The sequence below is a fragment of the Aethalodelphis obliquidens genome, unplaced genomic scaffold (assembly GCF_003676395.1).
Source record: "Aethalodelphis obliquidens isolate GAN/ISIS:26980383/991018 unplaced genomic scaffold, ASM367639v1 scaffold33, whole genome shotgun sequence".
NCBI classification, from domain to species: Eukaryota; Metazoa; Chordata; class Mammalia; order Artiodactyla; family Delphinidae; genus Aethalodelphis; species Aethalodelphis obliquidens.
In genome coordinates this window covers 8470079-8488179 of record NW_020837977.1, presented here as the reverse complement: position 1 = coordinate 8488179, position 18101 = coordinate 8470079, and the positions used below count along the sequence as shown (strand labels likewise).

Sequence of the window (18101 nt, the reverse complement as noted above, 5' to 3'; positions counted from 1 at the left end):
TATCTTCTTTAGAGAAATGTCTATTTAGATCTTCTGCCCATTTTTGGATTGGGTTGTTTGTTTTTTTGACCTTGAGCTGCATGAGCTGCTTGTATATTTTGGAGATTAATCCTGTGTTAGTTGCTTCATTTGCAAATATTTTCTCCCATTCTGAGAGTTGTCTTTTCGTCTTTTTTATTGCTTCCTTTGCTATGCAAAAGCTTTTAAGCTTCATTAGGTCCCACTTGTTTATTTTTGTTTTTATTTCCATTTCTCTAGGAAATGGGTCAAAAAGGATCTTGCTGCGATTTATGTCAAACAGTCTTCTTCCGATACTTTCCTCTAAGAGTTTTATAGTGTCTGTTCTTACATTTAGATCTTTAATCCATTTTGAGTTTATTTTTTTGTATGGTGTTAGGGAGTGATCTAATTTCATTCTTTTTTTTTTTTTTTTTTTTTGTGGTACGTGGGCCTCTCACTGCTGTGGCCTCTCCTGCTGCGGAGCACAGGCTTCCAGACATGCAGGCACAGCGGCCATGGCCCACGGGCCCAGCCGCTCCGCAGCATGCGGGATCCTCCCAGACCAGGGCACGAACCCGCATCCCCTGCATCGGCAGGCGGACTCTCAACCACTGCGCCACCAGGGAAGCCGTAATTTCATTCTTTTACATGTAGCTGTCCAGTTTTTCCAGCACCACTTGTTGAAAAGGCTGTCTTTTCTCCATTTTACATTCTTGCCTCCTTTATCAAAGATAAGGTGACCATATGTGCATGGGTTTATCTCTGGGCTTTATATCCTGTTTCACTGATTTACTGGTACTGTTTTTGTGCCAGTACCATAGTGTCTTGATTACTGTAGCTTTGTAGTATAGTCTGAAGTCAGGGAGCCTGATCCCTCCAGCTCCATTTTTCTTTCTCAAGATTGCTTTGGCTATTCAGGGTCTTTTGTGCTTCCATGCAAATTGTGAAATTTTTTGCTCTAGTTCTGTGAAAAATGCCATTGGTAGTTTGATAGGGATTGCACTGAATCTGTAGATTGCTTTGAGTAGTATAATCTTTTTCACAGTGTTGATTCCTCCAACCCAAAAACATGGTATATCTCTCCATCTGTTTGTATCATCTTTAATTTCTTTCATCATTGTCTTATAGTTTTCTACATACAGGTCGTTTGTCTCCTTAGGTAGGTTTATTCCTAGGTATTTTATTCTTTTGGTTGCAGTGGTAAATGAGAGTGTTTCCTTAATTTCTCTTTCAGGTTTTTCATCATTAGTGTATAGGAATGCAAGAGACTTCTGTGCATTAATTTTGTATCCTGCTACTTTACCAAATTCATTGATTAGCTCTAGTAGTTTTCTGGTAGCATCTTTGGGATTCTCTATGTATAGTATCATGTCATCTGCAAACAGTGACAGCTTTACTTCTTCTTTTCCAATTTGGATTCCTTTTATTTCTTTTTCCTCTCTGATTGCTGTGGCTAAAACTTCCAAAATTATGTTGAATAATAGTGGTGAGAGTGGGCAACCTTGTCTTGTTCCTGATCTTAGTGGAAATGGTTTCGGTTTTTCACCATTGAGAATGATGTTGGCTCTGGGTGTGTCATATATGGCCTTTATTATGTTGAGGAAAGTTCCCTCTATGCCTACTTTCTGGAGCGTTTTTATCATAAATTGGTGTTGAATTTTGTCGAAAGCTTTCTCGGCATCTATTGAGATGATCGTATGGTTTTTATTCTTCAACTTGTTAATATGGTTTATCACATTGATTGATTTGCATATATTGAAGAATCCTTACTTTCCTGGGATAAACCGCACTTGATCATGGTGTATGATCCTTTTAATGTGCTGTTGGATTCTGTTTGCTAATATTTTGTTGAGGATTTTTGTATCTATGTTCATCAGTGGTGTTGGCTGGCTAACATTTATTTGGTCCAAATTAGGCACTAGCACTGTCCAAGTGCCAACAAAAATGACCTGTGCAAAAGTTCTTCATCTGTCCCAAAGATAGATATTATTATTATTAACCTGATTTACTGAGTGAGGAAACTGAAGCTTAGAGCCTTTTCCTTCATAGATGCTAACCATAGGGCTGAACTCCACATCTAGGAGGCATCCTGTGTCTGTTTAGGTATGTGGGCAGCTGTTTGCAGGTGGGTTAGGGGGGGAACATGGAGGGTTAATTTTGAGGGGTTTCAAAACAGCTGACTGTAGTCATTGGGTGTTTCTTAATCTTATTTACTTTATTTAGTTGATTTCTCCCTAAAGTTTGGTGTATCCCTGACTATTCTGGAGAGATCCGTCACCCAAAACAATACAAAGAACAGAAGATCATTAGAAATCAAATGATACTTATTAGAATGTCTAAGCCAAGAAGAGTTTATTGCCCCAAAAGTCACTTTATTTTAAAAAATTAATAGTTTAAAATAAAGGACTTAGAGTTTTTTCAGTCTTTGAGAAAACTAGCTGTAGACATGGTTTGCAGAGTTGTCTGTAGAAAATATCACTTCTAAGAATTAGCATCTAACTTGATTCCGAATTCTTTGAAAAACTAGGTGTTAAGCAACTAGGTGTTAAGTTTTCTTAGTTTTCCTATTTAAGGTTTTTATGTCTCTCTTATCTTGGGAGTACTTTTTCACTCAAATACTTTAAGATCAAATGCTATTTTAAAACTTAGAAGTCTGGAACGATCAGGATTAAAAATTTATCAGAGCCAAAAGGGCCATTGCAAAACCTCAAGACTATGGGCTGAAAACTGAAATGGCTGTGGAAATTTCTAAGTCACAAACATGAATAAAATGGATTTTTGTGTAAGAATGATAACAACATTAGTGTAAAAATAAATAACAGGTAACGTTTCACTTTGGTGTAGGGATAATAAGGAATAGTGGTGACTGAAGCAAATGAAAACTTGTGGCTGCCTTTGCTCTAGCCCATTGTAACCATTCAGGAATGTGAGACCTGTGTTGATTTTTCCCTAGTGTTTGAAGAGAGACTATAGTCACTTTTATGTGAATGCTGTTACTTCTTTAAACGTTAGCAGTTGAATCAATGTTTTAACCACTCTGTGCTATGTTTAAAAATACCTCTACTAAAAAAAAATACCGCTACTGTTCTCGATCTCTGCTTTAGACTAACTCATTGTCTTAGGTCAATGGAAGTTAAATATCCCAGAAAGACAGCTCCAATATACCTATCTTTACAGGCTCAACTGTGAGATGAGATGTGGGAATCAGAATCACAAAAACATAAGCAAAAATTTTAAAAAACTTAACGAAAACTTAGCAAAACTTTAAAAATTAACAAATGGCACACTTCAGAAATGTTTGCATTTATTGTAGTTTTTATTGTAACCATCTCAATAAATTTCCTAAATTTTCACTTTTATTTTTAATAGTTTTACACATGACTATAATTGCATTGAGAATGATTCTGATTTCTCTTTCATCTTCTGTCCATTTGACTTTCCAGCCACCTAACTGTTAAACACCTTTAAAATTGTGTGTCTTGTGTGTAGTTAGTGCACTAATTAGCTGCTGACAAAGATGAATTCTTTCCTTGAAAACTCCTGAAGATCACGGTTCATCATGCTGCCTTTGGCGTGCTGAAGACAAATAGAAGACACTAAATAATGTTTTAATTATCCTCAAATCCTGGGAGAAGTTTCGGCCAAAGGAGTTTAAAAAATCTGGATGGTATGATGAAAAATTATCTTCACCTAGGCTCTCAGATGGTGATGATGTTCACTTTGAATTAATAGTTGTTCTGAAAGAGAGTAAAACATCTTTTGATGCGAAATTGAGCAGGTATTAAACAGTCCTCAACAATTATGACACAACAAATCCTTTTGGGTCTGAATCATAAGAAAAGAACATTCAAAGGGCTTTCACTGGGGACTTCCCTGGTGGTCCAGTGAGTAAGACTCTGTGCTCCCAATGCAGGGGGTCAGGGTTCGATCCCTGGTTGGGGAACTAGATCCTGCACGCCTGCCGCAACTGAGTCCACGTGCCGCAACTAAGAACTGCAGCTAAAGATCCCGCGTGCCACAACTAAGAAGATCCCATGTGCCGCAACTAAGACCCGACACAGCCAAAATAAATAACTAATAAATAAATTTTTTTTAAAAAAGGGCTTTCACTGGATTTTGTGAAATGCTATTTAGGTATCATTATGATCTCTTTAGGCACCTGAATAATCCAGATGTGGCGCATATATATATATATATTTTTTTTTTTTTTTGATGGTTTGTAGAGCGATGGATGCCCATGCGTGGCTGTACCATTTTGCATTCCCACCAGCAGTGAATGAGAATTCCTGATTGCTCCACGTTCTCACCAGCCTTTGGTGTTGTCAGTACTTTGGATTTTGTCCTTTCTAGTAAGTGTGTAGTGGTATCTCAATTGTTGTCGTTTTAATTTTCAATTGCCTAATAACATAAGATTTGAGCATCTTTTTATACGCTTATTTGTCACCTACATATCTTTGGTGAGGTATCTGTTCAATTCTTTTGCCCATTTTAAGTATCTGGTTGTTCATTTTCTTTTTGTCGAGTTTTAAGAGTTCTTTGTATATTTTGGGTAACAGTCTTTCATCATATATATCTTTGGCATATATTTTCTCCCTGCTTGTGGCTAGTCTTCTCATTATCTTATCATTCACAGAGCAGAAATTTTAATTTTAATGAAGTCCAATTTATCAGTTATTTCTTACATAGATCATGCCTTTGTTGTATCTAAAAAAGTCATCACCCTACCCAAGGTCAACTATATTTTCTCTTATGTTATCTTCTAGCTTTGCATTTTGCATTTAGGTCTATGATTTATTTTGAGTCAACTTTTCTGAAAGATGTAAGGTCCATGTCTAGCTGCTGCTGCTTCTTTTTAATTTGCATGTGGATATACAGTTGTTCCAGAGCCGTCTGTTGAATGGATTGTTCTTTCTCCATTTTTTGCCTTTGCTCCTTTGTCAAAGATCAGTTGACTGTATTTGTGTGAGTCTAGTTCTGGGGCCTCTGTTGGGTTCCATTGATCTGTTTGTCTATTCTTCTGCCAATACAACACTCTTTTGATTACTGTAGCTTTATAGTGAGCCTTGAAGTCAAGTAACGTCAGTTCTCTGATTTTATTCTTCTTCAGTATTGTCTATTCTGTGTCTTTTATCTCTCCAGATAAACTTAGAATCATTGAGATTCACAAAATAAGTTGCTGGAATTTATTTGGAATGGTGTTAAATCTACAGGTCAAGTTGAAAGAACTAACATCCTGACGTTATTGACTCTTCCTATCCATGAATGTGGAATATTTAATTCTTCTTTGATATTTTTTATTCGGAGTTCTGTAGTTTTCCTCATATAGATGTTGTACACATTTTGTTAGATTTGTTCCTAAGTATTTAATTTTGGAGGTGCTAATGTACAAGTATTGGGTTTTCAATGTCAAATTCCACTTGTTCATTGTTGGTACATAGAAAAGTGATTGACTTTTGTATATATATTAACCTTGTGTCCTACAACCTTGCTATAATTGCTTATTTGTTGTGGCAGTTTTTTGGTTAATTCTTTTGGATTTTCTACATAGACAATTATACATTTGCAAACAAAGGCAAATTCATTTTTTCTTTCCAATCTATATGCCTTTCATTTCCTTTTTTTGGTCTTGCATTAGCTAGGAATTCCATACAGTGCTGAACAGGAGTGGTAAGAGGAGACATCCTTGTGTTGTTCCTGATGTTAGTGGGAATGCTTCTTGTTTCTTCTTTTTAAAACTTATTTTAATTTTTTAGTTATTGTGGTATAGTTGACTTATAATATTATATTAGTTTCAGGTGTACACCATAGTGATTGAATATTTTTATATATTACACACCATACAAAGTTATTATAAAATATTGACTATATCCCATGTGCTGTACATTACATCCCTGTGACTTATTTATTTAGTACCTCTTAATTCCCTTAACCTGTTTTGCCCTTTCCCCACCCCGCTCCCCTCTGGTAACCACTAGTTTGTTCTCTGTATGTGTAAGTCTTTTTCTGTTTTGTTATATTTGTTTGTTTGTTTTGTTTTTTAGTGAAAGCTTCTAGTTTCTCACCATTGTGTATAATGATAGCTGTAGGGTTTTCAAAGACTTTCTGTAATGTCGAGGATGTTCTCCTCTGTTCTTAGTTTGCTGAGAGCATTTTTTGTGAATGGCTGTTAGATTTTGTCAGATGCATCTTATGCATTTATTGTTATGACCATATGGTTTTTCTTTTCTTTTTTTTTTTTTTTTTTTTGCGGTACGCGGGCCTCTCACTGTTGTGGCCTCTCCCGTTGTGGAGCATAGGCTCCGGGCACGAAGGCTCAGCGCCCATGGCTCACAGGCTCAGCCGCTCCGCGGCATGTGGGATCTTCCCAGACCAGGGCATGAACCCATGTCCCCTGCATCGGCAGGTGGACTCTCAACCACTGTGCCACCAGGGAAGCCCTGGTTTTTATTTTTATACTATTGATGTGATGGATTACATTAGTTTATTTTCAAATGTTGAACCAGCTTTGCATATCTGGGATTATCCCACTTGCCTGTGGTGTACAATTCTTTTTATACATTTTCGGATTTTATTTGTTAATATTTTGTTTAGGATTTTGGAATCTAGTTTGTGAGTGATATTGGTCTGTAGTTTTCCTGTGAAATCTTTGTCTGATTTTGGTATTAGGGATGCTGGCCTCACAGAACAAGTTAGGAAGTATTTCTTCTACTTTAGTCTTCTGAAAGACACTCCAGAGAATTGATATAATTTCTCCCTTAAATGTTTCATAGAATTCACTAGTGGACTCGTTTGGTCTGGTGCTTTCTATTTTGGAAGGTTATTAAATATTGATTCAGTTCCTTTAAATAGATATAGTCCTATTTAAATTGTATTTCTTTTTGTGTGAATTTTGGCAGATCATGTCTGTCAAGGAATTGATCCATTTCACCTAAGTTATCATTTGTGGTCATAATGTTTTTCATAATATTCCATTATTATCCTTTTTATGTCCATGGGATCTGTGATAATGTTGTATTTTTCATTTGTGATACTAGTAATTTACATCTCTACTCTCTCTCTCTCTCATTAATCTGACTAGAGGCTTATCAATATTATTTATCTTTGCAAAGAACCAGCTTTTGGTTTTGTTGAGTTTTGCTGTTGATTTGTGTTTTAAGTTTTCCTGATTTCTTCTCTAATTTTTATTATTTTTTCCTTTTGCTGACTTTGGATTTAGTTTGCTCTTCTTTCCTAAGCAAAAGCTTAGATGATTGATTTAATTCTTTCTTCTTTTCTTTTCTTTCTTTCTTTTTTTCCTTTTTGGCTGCATCGCATGGCATGTGGAATTTCCTTGGCCAGGGATTGAACCCATGCTCCCTGCAGTGGAAGCACGGAGTCTTAATCACTGGACCACCAGGGAAGTCCAAATCTTTCTTCTTTTCTAATGTATGCACTCAATGCTATAAATGTCCCTCTAAGCACTTCTTTTGCTGCATCCGACAAATTTTGGTGAGCTGTATTTTCATTTTTTTTGGAATGTTTTCATATTTCTCTTGAGACTTCTTATTTGACCTATGTGTTATTAAGAAGTGTATTGTTTAATATCCATGCATTTGGGGGTCTTCTATCTATTATTGATTTCTAGTTTAATTAGTTCCATTGTGGTCTGAGCAGATATTTTATGATATCTATTCTTTTAGATTTGTTAGGATGTGTTTTATCCCCCAGAATATGCTCTGTTTTGGTCAATATTCCATGTGAGCTTGAGAAGAATGTATTTTCTGCGTAGTTGGATATAGTTAATTGATGTCCATTATATCCAGCTAATTGATAATGTTGTTGAGTTTAGCTATGTCTTACTGATTTTCTGCCTGCTGGATATTTTCACTTCTGATAAAAAATTAAGTCCCCAACAATGATAGTGGACTCATCTATTTCTCCTTGCAGTTCTATCAGTTTTTGCCTCATGTATTTTGATGCTCTTGTTAGACACATACATGTTAAGGGTTGTTATGTGTTCTTGGAGAATTGACATCTTTTTAATTATCTCTGAGAACTCGTCTTGCTTTTGACATCTGCTCTGTCAGAAATTAATATAGCTTCTTCTGCTTTGTTTTGATTAATGTTAGCATAGTATATCTTTTACCATCCCTTTTCTCAATCTGTATGTGTTTTTATATTTACAGTCGGTTTCTTTTAGACAATGTAGAGTTGGGAATTGTTTTTTGATCCACTCTGACAACCTCTTTTAATTGGTGTATCTAGACCCTTGACATTCAGTGTGATTCTTGATATAGTTGGATTAATATCTCCCATATTTTTTACTGTTTTCTATTTATTGCCCTTTTTTCTGTTTTTGTCTTCCATTCTTTCTGTGGCTTTAATTGAGCATCTAATTGATTCCATTTTCTCTCTTTTCTTAGTATATCAATTATACTTCTTTTTAAACTTTTTTTTTAGTGGTTGCCTTAGAGTTTGCAATATGCTTTTACAAGTGATTCAAGTACACCTTCAAATAACACTATAACTCTTCATGGGTAGTGCAAGTACCTTATAATAACAAAATATTCCTAATACCTCCTTCTTCTTCCTTGTATCATTGCTGTCATTCATGTCACTTGTACATAAGAATACATAAGCATGTGTATGTATACACACACATATACATACATAATTGAATACATTGTTGCTGTTATTCTTTTCAACAAACTTTTCTCTTTTAGATCAATTTAGAATAAGAAAAATAAAAGTTTCTATTTTCCCGTCATTTATTGCTTCTCTCTGATTTTTTTTTCTTTTTTTATGTACATCCAAATTTTTGACCCATATCATTTGCCTTCTGTTTTAATAACATTTACTCTTTCTTGCAAGACAGGTCTACCACTCCATTTTTGTTTATCTGAGAGTTTTTATTTCCCCTTCACTTTTGAAGTATAGTTTCACAGGGTACAGAATTCTAGGTTGGTGATTTTTTTTCTCCCAACACTTTAAATATTTCACTTCATTCTCTTCTTGCTGGCATGGTTTCTGAGGAAAAGTCAAATGTAATTCTTTTCTTTGTTCCTCTGTAAGTAAGGTGTTTTTTTCCTCTGGCTCTTTCAAGATTTTCTTTTAATCTTTGATTTTTTTCAGTTTGAATATATGTCTAATTGTGGGGTTTTGGGGGCATTTATCTTGTTTGGTATTCTGACCTTCCTGAATCTGTGGTTTGGTATCTGACATGAATTTGGGGAAATTCTTGGTCATTATTGTTTGAATATTTCTTCTGTTCTCTCATCTCTCTTTTCCTTCTGTTATTCCCATTATGTATATATTATACCATATGTCATTGTGGAGAACTGTGGAGTTTTTGGATATTCTATCCCATTTCTTTCAGTCTTTTTTTTTTTTTCCTTTGCTTTTCAGTTTTGGAAGTTTCTATTGCCATATCCTCAAAGTCAGTGATTCTTTACTCGAGTCTCTAATGAGCCCATCAAAGGCATTCTTCATTTATGTTACAGTTTGAAAAAAATCTCTAGGATTTCTTTTTGATCTTTTCTTAGAATTTCCATCTCTCTGCTTTCATTGTCCATCTGTTCTTGCATGTTGTCTACTTTTTTCAGCAGAACCCTTAGCATATTAGTTGTTTGTTGTTTGAAATTCCTGGTCTGATAATTCCAACATCTCTGCCATATCTGAGTCTGGTTCTGACGCTTGCTCTGTCTCTTCTATCTGCTTTTTTTGTCTTTTAGTATGCCTTGTAATTTTTGGTTGAAAGCCAGACATGATGTACTATGTGAAAGGAACTCTGGTAAATAGGCCTTTAGTGTGTGGTAAGTAAGATGTGGGGGGATGGGAAGTGTTCTTTAGTCTTATGATTAAGTCTTTTGGTGAGCCTGTGTCCCTGAGCTGTGACCTTCACCAATTTTTCTCAGTAGTCCCCCCTCCTTATATGGAAAAAGTTGGCAAGTGTAAGTGAGGGTTGAGTATTTTTCTTTTCCCATCTGGAAGACTAGAGCAGGCAGAAGTCAGCATTTCTCTTCCCACAGTTCAATTAGGCTCTGCTATAACCCCAATAGTGTAGACTCCCGTAAAATAGTTTCTTCTTGAGCAGGCCTCATTAAGAAGAACAGAATGCTCTGATGTATTTCAAAATGGTTACTTTTCCCCTCCCTCTGTGGGCACAGGAGAAGATTTCACTCTGATATTCACTGTGAGAAACTGGTAAAGCTCCTGGAGGTAAAACTCACAAAAGTGTGAGCCCTCCCCTCCCTCCTTTGACTGTGTCTCCCTGGAGTTTTAGTCCTCAGACTTGTCCATACTGAGCCTTCAATAATTTGTCAGTTACAGTTCAGGATCTCCTAACCTGTACTGCTTCTGGCAAACATTTCAGCTCAGGCGTTTGTGATCTGGTAAGTTGTAATTCTGTTTTCACCTGTTTGTGTGTTGATGTTTGCACTAATGGTGCAAAGCAATGATGTGTAAAGCTGCCAGTGCTTTAGCGTGAGTCAGCGCAGTGGCACGAAACTGTACTAGTTGTCACTGTATACTTCACTGTCACCCACTCGTGTGGGTGGTTGGGAATGCCGGTTGCATTGAAGAATGTTCTGGATAAAGCTGTAAAAATTATTAATTTTATTAAATCTTGACTCTTAAGCACATCTGTTTAATATTCTGTGAGATGAGATGGGAGATATAGCTAGGTACTTTGCTGCATATGCAAGTGTTATGGTTGTCTCCAGGGAAAGACTGGGTGTGATTGTTTGAGTTGCTGTGGAACATCATATTTACTTGAAACAGCAGCTGTGGGATGAACTGTGGTTTCAGATTTGGGGTATTTGGGTATTTGGAAGATATTTTCTCAAAAAAGAATGAAGTGAGCCTGTCATTGCAAGAAAAAAAACTGGTAGTATTTGCTTATGGTGATAAATTCAAGTGAATTTAGAGTTTGGAACATTTATGTCTGTCACTGTGAGCTTGGCAGCTTCCTTACACTTAAAGACTTTTCTAATGAGTTGGATATACTGAGATTAACTAATGTGATGTGTTTTTTAAATATTGAATAATGAAATGTGTTAATATTTGGAAGATATGCATAACTCTCAGTGAATTACTATTAAAAAATGTACAACATTGAGCTTCTCTGGTGGCTCAGTGGTTGAGAGTCCGCCTGCTGATGCAGGGGACACGGGTTCGTGCCCCGGTCCGGGAAGATCCCACATGCCGCGCAGGGGCTGGGTCCGTGAGCCACGGCCGCTGAGCCTGCGCTCCACAATGGGAGAGGCCACAACAGTGAGAGGCCCGCTTACCGCAAAAAAAAAAAAAAAATGTACAACATCAAACATGGTTAAAAGGTCTCTTCAAATTCCAAGATAGGTCAGTGGGTTTTAAGGTAACAGAGTATGAAAAGTTCACTGATACGGTTTCGGATTCCACATCATGACTACCTTTAAGAAACTACCACTTATTGAAGTTTGTTGTTGTATTAAAGAAGAATATTCACAACTCACTGAAAATGTTATAGCAATGAACATATTTTTCCCTTTTCCAACTATCATTGAAAATACGTTTCCAAACAATATATCACAATGCATTGAAGCATTTGAGAAGTCACCTATTTTCTATTAAGCCAGAAGTTAAAGAAATTTGCATTCTTATGAGATAGTACCATACTTCGTACTACAATTTTTTAGGAAAAGATAGCTGTTTTTCATAAAAGTATGTTATATATGTTAACATGTAATGGGTTTATAATTGTTAATTTTAAATAAATTTGTAAATAAATGAATTTTTTGGATAGCAAATATTAAAATTTTCCTTAGTTTTAGTTGCTAACATATTAAATATTGTTAGATAATAATGCACATAAATAAAAGCTCTTTGTGGTTCTCCGTAATTTTTAAGAGTGTAAAGGAGTCCTGAGATTAAAATGTTTAAGAACCACTGCCAAGAACGATGCCTGTCATTGAATTTTGTTTAGTGGTTAATAGTTAATATGTATTTAAATTTACAGACCATAACACCACAATATGCATGTCTAGTACTTTTTTTTATGTTAAATAAAGGAGTCCTACTCAAAAAATTGGGACTCAATGGGTGTTCAGGAAAAAGTGAGATCCAGTGGACTGGAGAATTTATGAAAGATTTGCCAAAAGTATAATAAGGGAACATAAAATGTAACTCGAACAATGAATTGAGCTAGTATTTTCTAGCTTAAAAAATAAACTTTTCCTTGTTCTAAATTCACCTCCATATCTCTGCTCCCTCTCTCAGCAAAACTTTAAAAACTTTTAAACGTTTTCTGTGGTTATAGACTCCATCTTTCTATTTTCCATTTCTCCTTCTATCCATTCATTTGGGAGTGCCATGGTCAAGATCACCAGTGACCGACCTTGTGTTGTCAAGTCACATATCTGTTTGTACCTTACCTGAATTTTCAGCACTGTTAAAGTGATTGACCACTCCTCCTTTCTTGAAGCCCTCTCTCTGTTGGCTTTTGTGATACTATACTCCTGGTTTTGCTCCTTCCTACCTTACTGGCTTCCTTAGTTTCTCTTCTTCTGCTTGACCTCTTAATGTTGGAGTGCCCCCAAGGTTATGTCCTGGGGCTTTTTTTTCTTCTCTATCTATATACTTTCTCCAATGAACTGGGGCCAGCTGTCTCTTCTCTCTTGAGTTATGAACACTTTCCCTGAATTATGTCTTTGTGCCAGGGACATTCAACTCTTTAACTTCAGCCTCTAGCTCCCCTCAGAAACCAGGATCAGTACAGCTACCTCCCTACTTGAGATCTCTACATTGGTGTCCAGTAGGCATCGCAAATTCAACATGGCCAGGACAAGCTGACCCTCCCACTCCAACAATTACTCCTCATTTCGACTTCTCCATTCCAATGAAATGGCGCCATGATCAACCAGGTATTCAAGGCAAACTCAAATGACAAGCCTTTTTCACTTAATAGGACTTTGTTTTTTTCTCAGGAAGTCAAAACAAAACACTGTCTTCCAAAGAATTTTGATGTCATAATATTGTTTTAAGTTCAAGAGGTAAAAGGAAAATATTTACTCTTATTTTTTCCACGTATTTTCATGAAATGAGTACACTTTTTCCTGCAATAGGGCGGCTCCTCTTAAATCCTTCATATGTAAAATTTATCCATCTCTATTGATATTAAATAGCCACAGTTTCAAGGTGACAGTTGCTGCTAAAATCATTCTGAATGTAGAATATTTATAGGAGTAATAAGGTTTAATCCCTGTATGATATGAAATTCAGATTGGCATCAGGTATCTAGAATTAAAAGTGCGAACTGTTAAAATCTGTGCGATATTTGAGAGTGATCTGTGTGTGCCTGACTGATGAAAAGAGTGGGAAGGACAAAAATGAGTTGAGAAAGATTATCATTTAGTACACTGAAATTATAAGATAAGCAAATGCATTCTGAGAATAAAGCTCATCATGGACTTGACTTTTGAGCTGGTAGTGGCCCAGATGGACAGACAAGGCCAAAGAGTTTTATATCTATTGTATCTGAAAGAGTTTTCTTCCTATTATATCTATTATATATCTGAAAGAGTTTTCTTCCTTCTTTATCTGAAAGAGTTTTCTTCCTATTATATCTGAAAGAGTTTTCTTCCTTCTTTTGATTTCTTGGTAGCAAACTTGTGACATTTTTCGCTTTCTCAAACTTTAATGTATCACATTTAATACATTTTATCAAACTCTTGCTGAGAGGAAAACAACGTGGACCAAATTGAAGAGAAGGTGAGGTGAGCTCTCTGAATGGGAAGAAAGCAGCCCACGACTAGAGTGATATCTGGGAACACACCGTGCAGCATCATCGTCAGGGGAGCGCTGGTTTGCTGAGTGTGTGCTGTGCTAATTACACACCTGCAAGCTGGAGGTCCCTTCCTCCAAAGGTGACCTAGGCTGTCTTACCTGGCTCACCTGGCTCTGCATCTCACGAGCCTTCAGAGATTATTATCACCTGTTTACACAGCCCAGCTTGTGATTTTCATTGTTGGGAGGACGGTCCTCTGGTGAGGTATCAGGAACTCCAAGTGGCTGAGCGAGAGGGTACTGTACATAGAGGGAGTATGATCTGGAGTTGAAAGTCAGGGTGAAATAAGTGAACCCGTTTTTCCCATTGAGTCTTACTTATTTGTTTCCCAGTCTGTTTCTTTAGTCTTTGGAAGAATAAACATAAAGATCATCAGACTGTGGTCTCTGGACCAAGTGTATTAGGGAACGTGCTCAAAATGCAGATTTCTGGGTCCTAAACCAATCTGCTGAATCAGGCCTTCTGGGGACAGGCTGGAGAATCTGCATTTGAAGAAGCTCTCCAAGTCATACACAGTGAAAAGTTTGAGAACCACTGGCATTAAAAGCCATTTTCTGGTACTTATTTTCCATATATTTGTATCAGAATGAAGATGATATAATTCTGATGAAATTCTGAACCAGGGAGAATGGATGAGTACAGAGATAAAACAACATATTAAATCTCATGTGTTTTTGTGACTAGGGTATTAATGCTTCCTTGATTGATAGGAGAAAGATTAAATGCCCCAGTTACCAAAGTCTGAAAGGACTCTGTAGATTCTGGTTGTTAAAGGATGATTCTGAGAACACGTTGTTTATCTTCAGAGAGGAAGACTTACACATTTTTGTAAAAAATGTCAAACAGTTTTCATGATTTTGCCCTCTGGGCAAACTGTCTTAAATCTGCCTTCACTGTTGTATAAAATGAGGCTCTTGGGAAAAATAAATGCTTGGTTAGAAATGCTAAGAAGTTCCAGGTTTTCTTTCCTATGCAGTTAAACAAAAAGTTCCCTATTGTCACGGAGAAACAAAAAGTTCCCTATTGTCACGGAGGATTGAAGATAAATAGTCAGATAAAGATAGAGTTTACTTTATTAGCTTGTGTGTTTCCTTCTACCTCCTAGTTTGATTCATTTTCACTACCTCCTGTCTTCAATTTGTTGGTTTCAGAATGTGACTGAGTTCAGTTTATGAAGATAAGGTTTATACATGTAGAAGTGAAGTTTAAGTTTTGCTTGCATGAGAGGTTATGTTTCCTACGTGGTTAATACGAAATGTAAACTGGGCAACCAAAGCAACCGTGCTGTTTTAAGACTAAACAGAAAGAGCTAAGGAGCATTTTTAGTATAGGTATATGGAAAACTATTCCAGAAAAACAAAACTAAAATTAAAAATTAGACTAACACTAATTAAAATGGGCACTTAAAGTCAGAAAATTCGAAAATCTCTCTCCATTGCAAATTATACCTAACTTTAGATAATATTTCAAAAGATTGTATCATGTTTCCAATAAAAAAGTTAAGGCGACATCCAGTACTTTCATATTTATTTTATTTAATTCAGCTGAATTCTTTCATTCATTTGAGGCTGTCAGTACTGATGTGGCTTTGTAGTTATGGAATCTGAAATGTGAACCCATTGAATCAGGAATCAAGATCGCGCTGAAGCTAAAGCTAGGAGTGAGATCTGTGGCCCATTTGTTTTGTTTCCTTTAAATAATATTGTTATTTTTCTTTACAGAAGTTACAACATGCACACAGCCAGATAGTCTGACAAAAAGAAAGTGTACAAAGGTCATCTTCCTATCACCTGGAGGTAGTCACTGTTTGCATTTTGGTATATGCTACATATTTTTTCTTAGTATGAACGCACACTGACATTACCCATGTGTATATATGTATATATTATGTACATGTGTAATATTCGTATATGTACACACATATACAGTTGTGTGTGTGTATATATATATGTATATATACACGGAAGTGTGTATGTATAGGTATGCACACATCCAGTACGCTGTTTAGTAATTTTTTTTGCCAAACAGTATTTTATAGACATCTGTTGTATACACACATATGTATATATAATTTTCATCCCATTCCATTTATGATTACACTTTTGCACAGTATTCTGTAGTTTGCATGTACCATAGTATATGAAATGATCCCATTAATTATGGGCATTTAGGTGGTTTCCACTTTTGTAATCAATACACTGAAACCCCTTGTCTGAATATTTTCTTAGGATAAATTCCCAGAAGTAGAATTACTGGGTTAAAGGGAATGCCCACTTAAAAATTTGAGATATATTGTAAGTTGTCCTTAAAAGTGTTGTGCCGTTTTATACTGTTACTAGCAATGTCTTGAGGGTGATAATTTTGGAATATTATGCACAATCCTGGGTTTTGTTAATCTTTTAAATCTTTGTAAATATAGCATGTCAAAAATGAACTTTTTTTTTTAATGAAATTCTTACATTAATTTTCATTTGTTTGATGCAGTATCTTGAGATTGCTTCAAGCTTCTGTGTGCCCTGACGTGGCAGGTAGTGGCTGGAGTTCTTAAGACAGACAAGGGAAGGGATGATCTCACGTGGTCACTAGGTAGTTAGTGGACGTTGTCTTGAGGACAACGTCTTGTATTTGCTGGATAGAAAGTCTCGTCTTTTTTTCCTTCTAAACTTTCTCTTTTAAGGCTCAGTATAAATAACTCTTTTAATCCTTTTTTTCTTTGCTAAATTAATAGCTTATTTAGTCATGGGCTTAATGGCCATCAGGAAGAGTCCAGATCTTTGAAATACAAATGAACTCATTTGCCTACCATAGGGCTGTGGAGAGCTCAGACCTGTTCCCAGAAATACAAATTCTGGCTTCCTAAAACTTGAATGGGGCAAGAGGGGATGGGAAATTCTTCCATTCCTTCTTGAAGGTCCCTTTCTTTCTCCCTTCCTCCCTCACTTCCTCAATTTCTCTCACTTCTAAAGGGCTCCCTTTAGAATTTCTGGCCCTTTTGTTTGTATTAGAAATCCCATTTGGGGCTAGATTTTGGTCTTTTGTGCTTCACAAGACTTAGAAGTTTAGGAAACATTTGACTCTGTGTGTTTTACCACAGAACTTTGAGATCTTGGTGGATACATTTAATTCATATCTACGTGATCACTTTTGGTCCTGTCCCCAAACTATAAAGGAAATTTAATTCCCAGGTAGGAGAAGCAACGCACAAGATTTCTGCCTTATACAACAAAACTGTTACACTCGACAGTTATTGGATTTTTAAACTTTGGTTTCTTATAAAAAACAATTAATTCAGATCAACACTCATTTGATTAGTCCAATGTTACCTTCATAGTATCTTTTTCTGCTTCCTGCAGGCATTCTTACACCGGATGAACCAGTGCGCTGCGTCGAAACTTGACAAAAATGTAACAGAAGAAACGGTGAAGGTGAGGAGGTGCCCTCGACCCCAGCACAAGGTCCCCTCCGATGAAATGTTACTCGTGGGATGTTGCCTCAGGGCTCGTCAACTTGTCTCCACTTCCGGGATAAGTTCTGTACCAGTCACCAGTCATTGTGTGGCCAGCAATGAGAAAAAGGGAAACTAGGGTTTGGGAAAAGAAACGGGGGTTATGAGGATGGTGTAGAAGACAGAGAGGAATTTTTGCCAAGACCTTGGAAACGTTTGAAAGGAGGAAAAAGATAACCCCAAGTCCAAGAACCTTCATGTCTCTGGAGGGGAAAGGAGCTGAACCATGTGTGAGGGGATTGCTAGAGGGCCTGGGCGGCAGGATGCGGGTACATGCGGCTTCCAGTCTCTGACCCCTGGAGAGCAAACGATTTGGAGGGTCCACTGGGGCAGAAAACGTCCACACAGTATCTTCAGCTCACAAATGTATAAGCATTTCCTTTTAAACTGTAGGGAAGGAAAATTGTGAAGAGTTTGGGGGAAAAAAGGGGGGGATGGTAAATGAAAATTAATTGTGCTCTAGTCATTATTCATTGAAATTGTATAAATCATCATTGATATTTATTTTGGATGCCAATTTGCTGTTTTATTTTACGGAAAATAATTCCCAAGGATTTTATAGGCACATCTGTTTCCCATTAAATTCAATAGTAACGTTTACATTCTCCTTACCATGGAGTGTTTTAGTTTGGGTGCTTTTGGTTGCAAGCAAAAGACACCTGTTACTCAAAGGGACATGAAGGTACTTTGATTCCCATAGCAGGGACTTCTATGGGCAAAGAAGCCCTTCCCCCAGAGCCTGCCAGCCATTCTGCCCGCGCTGTTTTACCTGCAGTCCGCTGTCCTTAGTTGGGTGGT

The 18101-nt window shown here is 36.7% G+C and overlaps 1 protein-coding gene across 1 annotated transcript in view; it reads left to right on the top strand.

Moving 5' to 3' along the window:
• The window catches only part of PREX2 (phosphatidylinositol-3,4,5-trisphosphate dependent Rac exchange factor 2), a 291836-nt gene that overhangs the window by 61842 nt on the left and 211893 nt on the right, over positions 1-18101 (top strand). Inside the window, exon 2 of the mRNA XM_027127947.1 lies at positions 17152-17223. Within this exon, the coding sequence (XP_026983748.1) occupies positions 17152-17223 (72 nt within the window). The remainder of the gene's footprint in view (positions 1-17151; positions 17224-18101) is intronic.